At 36.8% G+C, this 13,289-nt stretch overlaps 1 protein-coding gene across 1 annotated transcript in view; it reads right to left on the bottom strand.

Annotated features, from left to right (window-relative positions):
* Positions 1–12,772, bottom strand: part of BRD1 (bromodomain containing 1) — a gene marked incomplete at its 5' end in the record, with an annotated part of 38,690 nt that extends 25,918 nt beyond the window's left edge. The window contains 6 exons of the mRNA XM_010141004.1: positions 2,026–2,514; positions 5,690–5,950; positions 6,724–7,036; positions 8,338–8,466; positions 12,444–12,573; positions 12,733–12,772. Of these exons, the coding sequence (XP_010139306.1) occupies positions 2,026–2,514; positions 5,690–5,950; positions 6,724–7,036; positions 8,338–8,466; positions 12,444–12,573; positions 12,733–12,772 (1,362 nt within the window). The remainder of the gene's footprint in view (positions 1–2,025; positions 2,515–5,689; positions 5,951–6,723; positions 7,037–8,337; positions 8,467–12,443; positions 12,574–12,732) is intronic.
* Between the last annotated feature and the right edge of the window lie 517 nt (positions 12,773–13,289).

Here is a 13,289-nt window from a genome sequence, read left to right as displayed (position 1 = left end):
AGCTCAAAATAGCTGCTAACTGAAAATTGCTTAAATTAGTGTGGAGACTAAGATCTCCAACGTGAAAGCAAAACATTTGGTTGGAAACCGAAAAAGTAAGATTTGATAAGCTGACGCGTCTCTATGAACCATACATGCTTAAAACACCATGTGTTTTTAATTCGACTGTAACATTTCAACTCGCATATGCAATCTCTGCTTGAACAAGTAAATAAAAAGTTTAAACTGAAATGCCCCTTAAGCATTAGTTCTACATATATGAAAGTAAGCATACAATTCAATTAGCTTTGGGAAGAGGCTACAGAATTTTATTTTAAAATAATTTAAAAATAAATATCTTTTAACCTTTTGGATTTTATTCCTGATAATAGACTACATATTACATTAAAAAAAAAACAACCCAACCTAGAAATTCTGAAATAGGAAGAGTAAATTAGAAGAAACTGTTCATAATTGCTTGGGTTATGGGTTTCCTTTTCTTTGTTTTGAAGATAATCAAAAGCATATTTGTCCCACATATACTTAACTCCACAGAGAGAAAAGGAACAAAATGAAGGATTGTAGATGTATTCAGAAATCTGGTGTCTTGTGTTCAGTCAAGAATTAAGTCAGTTTTCCTATATAATGAAAACATTTTTTCCCCAAAGAAACAAGTCACAACGTTTAAGATAAAAATTTCAAGGAATTAGTACCAATTTTTGGTGTGATCTAGCACAAAATGATTCAACGTGCATATGAGAAAATGCAACTGGAATACTTGGAAACCAAGTTTTTTTAGTATCACTAATGAAAATTGACTTATTTCTATCATCACACCACCTTCACATGATTTCTACTTTCATAACTGAAATAGATAAAATCTACATGCTCTTTCCAAGCTATGAGGAACAGGAATGGAATCAGGGGGTTTCCACAGAGACAAAACAAACAAACAAAAAATATAGCACCAAATCTTACTTATCATTTTCTCATGCTATGATTCCAGCATTAGAATGTTTCCTCATCACTTCAGGAAAAAACAAACCAAAACAAAACCAAAAACCTCCAACCCCCCGCCAACCAAATAAAATCCCGCAACCAAACAAAAAAAAACCAACCCAAAAACCCAACAACTCCAAATAACCAGCCTTCCCTCTGCCCCACCCAAATCTACAAAAACCCACACGGAGCACATCTCAACAATAAATGTTCAAATTAAATTCCTACATCTTCCATTCAAAGACACAACCCCCTCCCCATGCTGTTTTCATACCTGCATACAGGTTGTCAACATGATAGTGAAACAGAGTATTTATTTCAAAGGTAATATAAAAGTCATAGCAATGGCCATGAATAGTGTTAAGGAAATACACTAAATACACTACAGTTCACCACGAAAAGGTGTTATTAATGTCTTCAACTGTACTGCACCAACAGATCAAGGTAAGATTTTTTTCATGTTTCAGAGAAGTCTCACTAAGGGCATAACCTTGCACTTAAACTCTTAAACTTTAATTACTTAAAGCGCACAGACTAAAGAAAAGAAACAGAGGAAATGTCATTATACTTTGGGATTTTAACATTTCCACAAAAATACATGGGTATACAAAGCACCTCATACAGTCACCATTTCATAATGTGAAAATATTATTGGAATAACACTATTGCAAAATGAAGTCACACATGGAACATGTATTTTCCATGTTCATCCATGTAATTAAACAGGGAATTTTTTTAGAAAATAAGCAGCTGATTCACCCTTTGTATTGGTTGCAAAAAAAGGAAAACAGCTTAAAAAAATAAGATCAGCCACCCATACACATAACTTTGAAGTTTACATTGCTTAAGTAAAAACTGTGAAAAAGTAAAACTTGGTTTTCTAAGTCTAATTGTATAGGGCCGACCCAAAAATGAGTTATTTTCTGAACTGTAACTACTCAAGTATGAGGAAAATCTGAAGATTAACAATCATATGTATGTCAAAAAAATTAGCAGGTATGTTAACTTTTGAGACGCATCCATTTGAATAAGTTTTATAACATTTACCTGTATCCAAGCGCTTTACAGGGGACTCATCATCAACCTCAGAATCTCCACAAGCACTCCTTGATCTTTTCCTTGGGTGCAGAAGTGTCTCCAACCTTGGAAGGACTACAGACAAAAAGGTTTTGGTCCCTAGCTGTGGAGAAGTTGGCTGGGTTTCAGTGTTCTTTGCAGACTTTTGGGGGCTTATACTTTTCGATTTGCAGAAGAGAATGGATGTACGTCTGTTTACATCAGTTGATGACTCAGCTACAGCAGAAACAGTCGACTCATTGAGATTACTGTCAAGTAAGTGTTCTGGAGTGTGTCCATTTATTTCTTTCTGAATGGAAGTGCTATATAATTCATTATCAAATTTTACTCTTTTGTAAAGCTTACTCTGCTCTGGATTGAGTTCTACTGGTTTGAGGGTTGGTGGTTCTGAATTAGTCTCCAAGTTTGAAGGAAGAGGTAATGCATCTGATGGTTCAAGTTTAGGGGGAGATTTATCTCCTGAAAAAATTATAAATAGAGTGTGATTTTTGAAAACCTGTAGTTATAAAGTCTATTATAAAACTCACTATAAATGTGCAGCCCACCAAATAAATTGTTGTTTGGAAACACAGCATAACATTTTTAAAACAAACCTTGTCTAGCAACAATCTGTCCTAGTTAGTAGTTCCTACTTTTATACTGGGAATGTAACAGGGATAGAAAAGTAGGTGTTTATAGTTGGTGTTAATTTACACCTGGATAAATACTGTTTACTTCTCATGCAGGTATGTTAGTTTCATTAACTAAAAACTATGAAATCTTTTTTTTTTTTAAATAGAAAGTTGGGGTGGTGGATGATTATCTGTTAAATGCTACTGCACTGCCATTCAACTAAAAATTTTGATAATATACATGTTTATCTATTTCACCTTATCAATACTACCTTACCTGTCTAAGACAAATTTTATCAGATAAGCATTAAGAAAAAAAAAATTGTAACCTGATCTACTATAGCATGAGCTAAAATCTACAGAAAGGCAAGATTTCCAAAGCTGTTTTGCAGTTGTGGCTAAAAGTTTAATCTACCAGAAAGAAAAAAAAAAAAAAAAAGGGAAGGAAAAAACCCCCACCACCTCCAAAGTCTTGCAGCTTGATTAGCCGCTAGTTGGCACACTTGACAATGCAGACTTGATAGGAGAAATCAGAAAAACCACCCTCTACCATTTCTTCTTCCCTCCCCCCCCTCTTTTTTTCCTAATCATGATCATGTCCCAGTCAATTCCACAAATTCCATGATAAAAGACAATGAGACAATGGAGATAACTGTGACAGTATAAAACCAGTTTCAGTTTTTCATCCCAAGTGATGGGAAAGAAAGTGAACATTGTACTGTGGCAGCATTTCCAAATACAAGTAGAAAGACTTCCTAAACCATAATTATCAACTCAAAAAGACATTAAAACCTTCTTTCTAGCTTTCAAAAGAATCTTTTAAAATATAAATGAGTAAGAAGAAAGAAGATGCTTATTCTAGAATAACTGTATGAGACCAACGTAATATTTGTGCTATCACATGAAATTAAAAAATTCTGTTAATTTTTCTATGCCACCTGAAAAAAAAAAAGTATAAAAAGCCCCAGAGTTTCAGCCATGTATTGCTAGTGGATTAAATATTCTCTCTATATTGTTTTGGCTCAGCAATGTTTACATGGAAATCAACCACTTCTAAGTGCAGAAAAATCTCTGCCCCATTGTTTATCGTTTAATTCAAAAACAGCATAGTTCATACTAAAAGTATACAGTTAAAATGAAGTGTGACTATGCTAACATCCTTTGAAGGCATACAAGTATTAGAATTGGTAAATAATATTTCAGAAAGAAATTTAGAATGAAAATTACAGTCAGATAAGCACATTTGAAGTATCACCAATTAAAGAAGCCTGTAATTTAGAATGCCCAAGACGCCTCTCCTTTTTGAACAAATTCTGGTTTTCTTACAATTAATTAGAAAATATTCACTAAAATATTTAAGCACAGAAAAACATTTGCGAACTATTTAGACACTAATCCCTAAATTTCCTGGGGTTATTCTAGTATGATATTTTTCACATGATTAGAAACTAAACCCAAAAATTGTAAGGGGGTAATTCACAGCTCTTCTGAAGTCAGCTTCTGTAGAGATCCTGGGCACAGGATTCTAATACTTCCCTCACCTTCCTTTTTGCCAATTGTTTTCTTTACTCTTTTAAGTACCTTCCATTTCAGAACTGAAATTTGAACTAATGACTGCTACTCTTCACTAGATCAGAATTGTAACAACAATGCAAATCAACGCTGGATCGTGTTCTTGATCATGCTTTTTTTAAAAAAAGCATACTGTGAATATATTTTGCACAATAGCTGCAGTGAAAGTCTGTATCATAAAAATGTTAAGCTACAAGTAAAAAAGTTAATGTATTCATTATCTGCCAGAAACTGCATTACTAAAGAAATATATTCAGTAGCATCATCACTTGAAGGTTAAAAGCAAAACAAAATAAAAAAGAAACCATTAAACATTAAGAATACTTAACAGCCTCAGGACAACATAAGTATGCTGATTCACCATACGCTTTTTCTACTATTGTCGCTCAAATCTCAAGCAAGTCGTATGTTTGAATAGCATTCTTAGTCACACTAAGAATTAAACACCGAGCTGCTATTTGAATGGCAGTTAAAGGCAGTCACTTTACTGACTTCACCTCTCAGAAATCTTGATAGCGTCAAGCTGCATCAGACACAGACTTTTATTTATTACTATGCTTCCACTTTCCCTTGAGCTCTTTCCTCCTCCCATTCAATGCACTTAGTCAAAATGAAACACAACCCTAACTCTCCAAGCTAGCTTTTTAAGAGAAGAGCTAGCGTGAAACAAACTCAGTTGCAACTAATTTGAGCACCTAGATTTTCTCCTCATTTAAAAAATAAGCAGTAAGACCTCAGTAACTGATTTAAGAGCTAAAAATGCAAATACAATATTCAACTGAAATTCGAAATCAGATCTTTCTATATATTGCTCTCATTGAAATCAATGGGAATTATTAGCCAAGAGTAGATGCAGTCCTGAGACCAGTGTTTAGAGGAGAGAAGCACAAGGGGAAGTGTTGGTTAGATATGGCTGATTTGATTCTACAACATAAAGTTAAGTCCTATGAATAGTTAGCTTTATAGAAAAAAAAATTTAAAAACCCCAAAACAACCCAAACCTACTCTCTGCCCTCCCCACGTCTGGAGTAGAGAATAAAATAGCTGCAACAGACAGTACAATGGGCAGAGTTTTCAGCACCATTGACCTAGGTAGGCTCGCATGATCCCATGTACATATTTCAGCATTTAAGTGGATTTCTGAAAGTAGAGAGATGTTTTCTACTCAGACATTTCCAATTCCACACACTTGTCGTATGAGATTGTTTGTACTTCCGTTTCTTAATGCCTAAACTTTTAAAAAAAGTCTTGCTACTGTGAAAAATAACGGAAGTTTTGCTTAAAAAGATCATTCTCATATTCTTACTAGATTTCTTGCAATTAAGTGGATATTTGTTAACTTGAAAATTATATAAATATACATTTAGTATACTCTTTAAGTCACATCATTAAAAGCACCTCACTGAAGAGGTTCAGAACCATACTGATTTAAACATGGTTTAAAATCTTACCTTCTTCTTCTACATCTTGTTCTAATGCTGCACTTTCTTCTTCAAAACTTCCAATACCTGATTCTATTTGAGGAGCTTGGTTGTGCTGCTGACTTAGTTTGTTGCGAATAACGCTGATTTCCTTCTTTAACAGCTTTGCTCTTTTGCTCCTTGACCCACTGGATTTCATTGCACAGGTGAGATCAAGTTTTTCTAGCAATTCTCTCAGCTGTTCTTCCAAGGACATATGTGCTCTGTTTGCTGGATTCAATAACCTATCCACTGAAGTCAAAATACATATAAGTGAAAATATGTTAGTGTTTCCCATAATAATACTAACAGGAGGAAAAAAAATTCACTTGTCAGAATTCAAAAATGTAATCAAAAAGCTACTTAGTGTGTTAGTAGCTTCACTGTTACCAGTGAAGAAATGTTGAAACAAATTCCTACTATATAACTACTATTCTTGATCAGCATTTTGCACAAGAAAAAGTAAGTAGCAGAGCAAGGAATTAAAAAGTCAAAAGGAAGACATCATTAATCATTCCCATCCTAATAGATGATTTTCTTCTTGTCAAAAGGGCAAGATTATGGTTATAAAAGAAACGTGTTAATTACTCTCCTTTACTGCCAAAACCTCAGAAAACTGATGTGTATGTCAAAAGAAGTAATTTTAATTCCTTGTATTACAAACACGCTTGATTTTCTAATTCAGTAGATTACTTAAGAATGTGCTTAAGTTTATGCACACTGGTAGTCATTTTCCATGACTTACAAGCATATACAATCATATGAACAGAAGTGCTCAATTTAAAAGCTTTTTTCACGTATGTTGTTAAATAAAGTTCAGGCAATGTCAAAAACAGAATCGGGACAAGACTGTTTTCTAACAGGAGATCCTAGCAGAATAGAAACACTTTCAAGTAATGTTTTTATGTTGGGTGGAAATCTAATCAGGAAATTGAACAGAAACAATTTTAAATGTGTGTATGGAATGTACACACTATGTGTAACGAAAAGATGCAACTTTTAAAAATAATCTAGAAACATCTTACCATCTTCCCAAGAGAAAGGCTGAGGTGACTCAAGTTTAGGCCGTTCAGGTAAGTGCATTCCAGTTTCATTATTATAACCGATTCCTTCAGCATCTCGCCTAGCTTGCCTGAGAACTACACCTCCTTGATCTCTTAACCGCACCGCAGCTCTATAGAATATTGTATCTTTTGCATTGTATTTCATACAGTTATCTACAATAAGATTGAAGTCTTCTTCAAACTCACTGAGGTTTTTATAGCCTTGAGCATCTAACCGTTTTCGCATGGTAGAGAAATCCATAGGATGTTTAATATGATCCAAATAGTCTGGAACCTTCGAATAAATATTTAAAACATGAATGTGTAAAATTATCTTACTACAGACAAAGCAACATTAGCCATTAACTGATTAATTTTTTTAAACTTTTTTTGTAACATCTCAAATGAAGAACTTCAAAACATAGCTTAGAATTGCATATTTTGATTGCCAACGTTTGCACACTAACAGAAGTTTACATGTTACAAGCTGATTCATCTTAGATAACAAGTTGGAGCCCTACTAACGGATGCTGAAACTACACGTTTTTAGAATTCTAGTTTTATGAACTTATTGTTTTTATCCATAAACTTACAAATATATGTATTTAGAAGCCTGCCACAGGAGGAAAGACTGGAGAACTGGGTTTGTTCAGCCTTGAGAAAATAAGTCTTCAAAAGACCTTATCTCCATGTTCCAGTATTTAAAGGGTGGCTACAAAGAAGATGGAGACTCCCTTTTTACAAGGAGTCACATAGAAAAGAGAAAGGGTAACGGGTACAAGTTACTCCTGGGGAGATTTTGATTGGACACAAAAGTTTTCACAACAACAAACAGCCATTGGAATAATCTCCCCAGGCAAGTGGTGGATTCCCCAACATAAGACACTTCTAAGGTTCAGCTGGACAGGGGGCTGAGCCATATTGTCTAGATGGTGCTTTTGTCAAGAAAGGTTGTACCAGATGATCCTTAAGGTCCCTTCCAACCTGGTATTCTATGACATGTAGAATATATACATGTGTATGTAGTATATGCACACGTATATAAAAACATATAATTTACACAGACATATATACATGTCTCCATGTTATTTACATGTATAAATGTATTGTATGTGTTAGAATATATACATGTGTATGTAGTATATGCACACGTATATAAAAACATATAATTTACACAGACATATATACATGTCTCCATGTTATTTACATGTATAAATGTATTGTATGTGTGTACACATACATACACACACACACACTCTATCTATTTTCTCAGTCAATTAAAAGGAATTTCACTTCCAAGCAAGAACACAGTATCCACATTTCAATTTTTAAGACACCCTTCAAACACGCTTTATGAAACAATATTCCAGCAAAAGATCAGTATTTACCCATGTTATTCCATACAAGTATTTCTCAGAAATTTCTCCCATTATTTTGGTGTATGAGCATGAACAGACTTTCAGAGCAGCAAGTCATAACTGTTAAATTATCAGAATAGAATTAAGAGGTCCCAACTCTGCATGTAATAACTCATTTCTTGTACTTAAGTGCCACCAAGTCATAGCTAAATGTAAGGAAATACAGCTTAAAACACACCTCTTTAAGGTTCACTGGCTGAGCAAATATACGAGCGGAATCCTTTTCCTGCAGCTGATCTAGAACTGATCGCAGAAGTACAGTGAATGGAGTAAGCTGAAGTTCCATAGCAATCTGCTCAATCTTGACCTAAAAAAGTAAGAATTACCCAAGTGAGCATTTCTCATTAAGATGCTGTTTTAAAGTTGGCTTGCTGCAATAGTAAAGTTCTTTAGATAATGAACACAATATAAATATTTTTAATTTCAATGCTACCTTCAATATAGTCAGTTGGCATTTGTGTTACATACAGCTTCTCATAACACAAATTCGTATTTTATCTATAAAAGCATTTTCTTCCAATTTTTACTATATTTCTTTTCTTTGAAAATACTTCTGCATAAGAACAGCTTCGTATTTTGCCAACAAGAACAAGAATTTAAAAGTAACATGTAAAATTAAATTTCAGTTGTAGTGCCATACGAAAAGCATAAAAAGAGAATTTGACAAACATTTACAGGCTCCCTAAAGACCAAACCAAACAGTAATTTTAAAGACAATGTTATATGTAAATTCCAAGAATTTTTTTAAAAAGAAGATTCAACATCTTCAAATAGTTTATAATCCTTCAGAATTTTTAATATTTTTGATAATATTACAACTTCTCTTTTATTTTCAAGTCATTTAAAGTTATCAACATTGACATAGTCTTGCTATGGCAAAAATAAATCACTAATGAAACACTACTGCTGTGTGTATACATATAATATAAACACGCAAACTATGTTACACACACACACAAAATACAAGTGTTTAAGTCATAATACGTACTACATGATACAGCAAGTGATACGTGAAAGTACAGGAATGATGCATGAAATTCCAGAAAGCACTCAAGAATTCCAAGCTATATTAGCTTGCAGTGAACATTCACAGCTTGCAAAACGTAAAAACAGTGTTTTTATGAACAAAGACTCCTAAGTGCAAACATTTTGCTTTCGGTTTCACATAAAACGTTATCTTTCTGCTTTACCACTTCCCCAAATCTCTTCTCCCAGCAATGTTAATGCTAGAATGTTGTTCTATGCAGCTTTTTTTGGTGACGGAAGAATAAAAGTGCTACTCAGTATAGGCTCATGTATTAGGAAAACCTGAAGCAATCAAATTTTCTACAGAAACCAACTGTCTTTGCAAAGTCTAACGGAATGGATTGTTAAATAATTTCTCTACACCAATACATGCAGCATGGGCAAAAAACAGGAGGAGATGGAAGCCACTGTGCTGCTAGAAAGCTACAACCTGGATGCCGTTACTGAAACTTGGTGGGGTGAATCCCATGACTGGAGTGCGACAACTGAATGGCTACAGGCTGTTCAGGAGGGACAGGTGAGGAAGGAGGGGAAGAGGCATTGCCCTCTATGTCAAGAAATGGGTAGAGTGTGAAGAGCTGTCTCTGAAGGAGAGCCATGAACAAGTCAAAAGCTTATGGCTAAGAATTAGAGACCAAAGCAACAAAGGGAACTTTGTGGTTGGTGTCTCCCGATCAAGGGGAGCCTATTGATGAAGTTGTCTTACTCCAGCTATAGGAGGCTTCAACAATCGCAGGCTCTTGTCCTGCTAGGGGATTCAACCAACCCAACATCTGCTGGGAAAGTCACATGGCAAGGAGACTTTTGGAATGCATCAAGTACAAATTCTTAAGCCAGGTAATACTCAGCCCTACCAGAGAGGATGTGATACTGGACCTGATGACCCCTAATGCAAGTGAGGTCATCGGTGATGTCAAGACTGGGGCAGCCTGGGCTGCAGTGGTCACTCACTGGAGAAGTTCACAGTCCTGAGGGATATGGGTCATGCACAGAGTATAGTCAGGACCCTGAATTTTCAAAAAGAACAATTTCAGCTCTTCAATGACTTAATCAACAGGACCCCCTGGGAAATGGCCCTCAGGGACAAGGGAGCAGAACAAAGCTGGTAGATCTTTAAGGATGCTTTCCATAGAGCGCAAGAGCTCTCAATCCCCAGGTTTAAGAAACCAGACAATGAAGGCAAGAAACTAGCATGGCTGAGCTGAGACCTGCTGGTCAAACTAAAGGGCAACAAAGAACTGCACAAGCAGTGAAAGCAGGGACAGGTGTCTTGGAAAGAGACACTGCTCAGTTGTGTAAGGACATGGTCATGAAAGCCAAGACACGGCTGGAGCTGAACTTAGCAAGAATAATAAGAAGGACTTCTATAGGTATGTCAATCAGAAAAGGAAGATGTAGGTAAGCACACTCCTTCTGATGATCAAGACTGGCAAGCTGGTAACAACAAACAAGAAGGCTCGGGTGACTCAGCTCTTTTGCCTTAGTCTTCAACGGCAACCTCTCAAGTGGATTGATCGCAAGACAGGGACCAGGGGGGTAAAGTCCCTCTCACTGTAAGAAAAGATCAGGTTCATCACCACCTGCGGAATCTGAACATACAGAAGTCTCTGGGACCCGATGAGATGCATACCAGAGTCCTGAGGGAACTGGCTGATGTAGTTGCCAAGCCACTCTCCATGATATCTGAAAAGTCCTGGAAGTCAGGTGAAGTCCCTAGGGACTGAAAAAAGGGAAACATTGCTCCCATTTTTAAAAAGAGTAGAAAGGAAGAATCTGGGAACTACCAACCTGTCAGCCTCACCTCTGTGCCTGGGAAGATTATGGAACAGATCCTCCTAGAAGCTACGCTAAGGCACAAGGTGAAGAGGGAGGTGATTCAGGACAGCCAGCACGGCTTCACCAAGAGCAAGTCCTGCCTGACGAGCATAGTGGCCTTCCCTGATGGAGTGACTACATCAGTGGACGAGGGAAGAGATATGGATTTCATCTATCTGGACTTCTATAAAGCCTTTGATATGGTCCCCCCACAACATCCTTCTCTCTAAATTGGAGAGATATGGATTTGATGGGTGGACTGATTGGTGGGATGGTTGCATCCAGAGGGTAGTGGTCAACAGCTCAATGGCCAGATGGAGATCGGTGATGAGTGGCATCCCTCAGGGATCTATATTGGGAACAGTGCTGTTCAATATCTTCATCTGTGGCATAGACAGTGAGATCGAATGCACCCTCAGCAAGTTTGGAGATCACACCAAGCTGAGGTTGACATGTCTGAGGAGTGTGTTGCCATCCAGAGAGACTTGGACAAGCTAGAGAAATGGGCCCATGTGAAGGTCACGAGGCTGAAGAAGGCCAACATCAGGACAATCCTAGGTATCAGTACAGGCGGGGGGGATAAAGGGATTCACAGCAGCGCTGCAGATAAGTACTTGAGGGTACTGGTGGTCAAAAAGCTGGACATGAGATGGCAATGTGTGCTTGCAGCCCAGAAAGCCAACTGTATCCTGGGCTGCATCAAAAGAAGTGTGGCCAGCAGGTCAAGGAAGGTGATTCTGCCTCTCTGTTCTGCTCCGGTGAGACCTCACCTGGAGTGCTGTGCCCAGCTCTGAAGTCCTCAGCACAAGAAGGGTATGAACCTGTTGGAGTGGGTCCAGAGGAGAGCCACAAAAACAATGAGAGGGGTAGAACACCTCTGCAATGAAGAAAGGCTGAGAGAATTGGGGTTGTTCAGTATGGAGAAGTGAAGGCTCTGGGGAAGTCTTCTTGCAGTCTTCCAGTATTTAAAGGAGGCTTATAAGAAAGATGGGTACAGTCTTTTTAGCAAAGACAAGGGGTGATGGTTTTAAACTAAGAGGGAAGATTTAGACTAGATATAAGGAAGGAAATTTTTCCAGTGAGGGTGTTGAAACTCTGGCCCAGGTTGCCCAGAGAGGTGGTAGATGCCCTACCCCTGGCAACATTTCAGGTCAGATTGGATGGGTCTCTGAGCAATCTGATCTATTTGAAGATGTCCCTGCTCACTGCAGGGTTTGGACTAGATGACCTTAAAAGGTCCCTTCCCACTCAAACTATTCTATAGTAATTTTTTATATTTCAAACAGTTTGTGTGAGTGCACGTATGCATGTATTTCTTGATCCTACGTGAGTATTAAAAAGGCAAACACTGCAGTCTTTCCATTGGAAAAACTGTGTCTGAGAATATTCAAAACTATCTTTCCTTCAGAAAACTTTCATCAGATCAAAAGGTACTCTATTCACCTGTTCTCTTTTTAATTTTTCACGCTTACGTATAAGTTCAATCAACAAACGTGCTCTTTCAAGATCATGGCGCAGCCTTTGCCAGTATTTCAATTTTTCTTTTAAGGCTTGCATTTCTTCATCATCTTCTCTCTACAAAAAGAATTAACAAGTTTTCATTAAATGAAAAATGCTGACCTCTTCATAAGCTTGTTTTATGCAATTACAGACCACGTTCACAGGAAAGGAGAAACTGCTATCTTACAGTTACGGCACTTGGTCATAAGATTCATACTACAAAAGAGAAAACCTCTGGTCAGAGTATCTTCTAGAGTTTCTCAACCATCCAGCTGAAGATAGAATCTACAAGCTGGAAAGCAATCCTGTTGTGAAGGCTATTTACACCAGAAAAGCAATAAAGCAAACAGCAACCTAGCAGTATAGCAGGCTGCACAATTAGATTTGGTATTTTCACATCAAAATCCAAACCAGGTGAACATCATCAGTCTCTTCAGAAACTCAAACCTGTTAGAAACAAATTCTTGTCATGCTCAACAGACCCTACCTCCTCACACCCAGCAGAATTAGGACATACTTGTAACAACAAAATCATTATGACTTTTGAGAACAGGAAATTAAAAGCAGTTTGTTAAATAATACAGTAACTTTAAATAGTACTGCAAATAGGTAATGCAGCAATATCACCTTTCACTGAATGGCTGAAAGCATTTAACTCACATTTCTAGAAGCAGTGTTTAAACACATGCAGTGTTTAGTCTGATTTGTAGATATGGAAAGCAGAGCCTTTCTTGTTTGCTTTTACTATTTTTCATAAGAAAAAGGGGGATATTAGAATATTTCCTATAG

Source organism: Buceros rhinoceros, unplaced genomic scaffold (genome assembly GCF_000710305.1).
Source record: "Buceros rhinoceros silvestris isolate BGI_N320 unplaced genomic scaffold, ASM71030v1 scaffold9258, whole genome shotgun sequence".
Lineage (NCBI taxonomy): Eukaryota > Metazoa > Chordata > Aves > Bucerotiformes > Bucerotidae > Buceros > Buceros rhinoceros.
The sequence above is the reverse complement of the archived record's forward strand: the minus strand, read 5'-3'. Positions and strand labels throughout refer to the sequence as shown.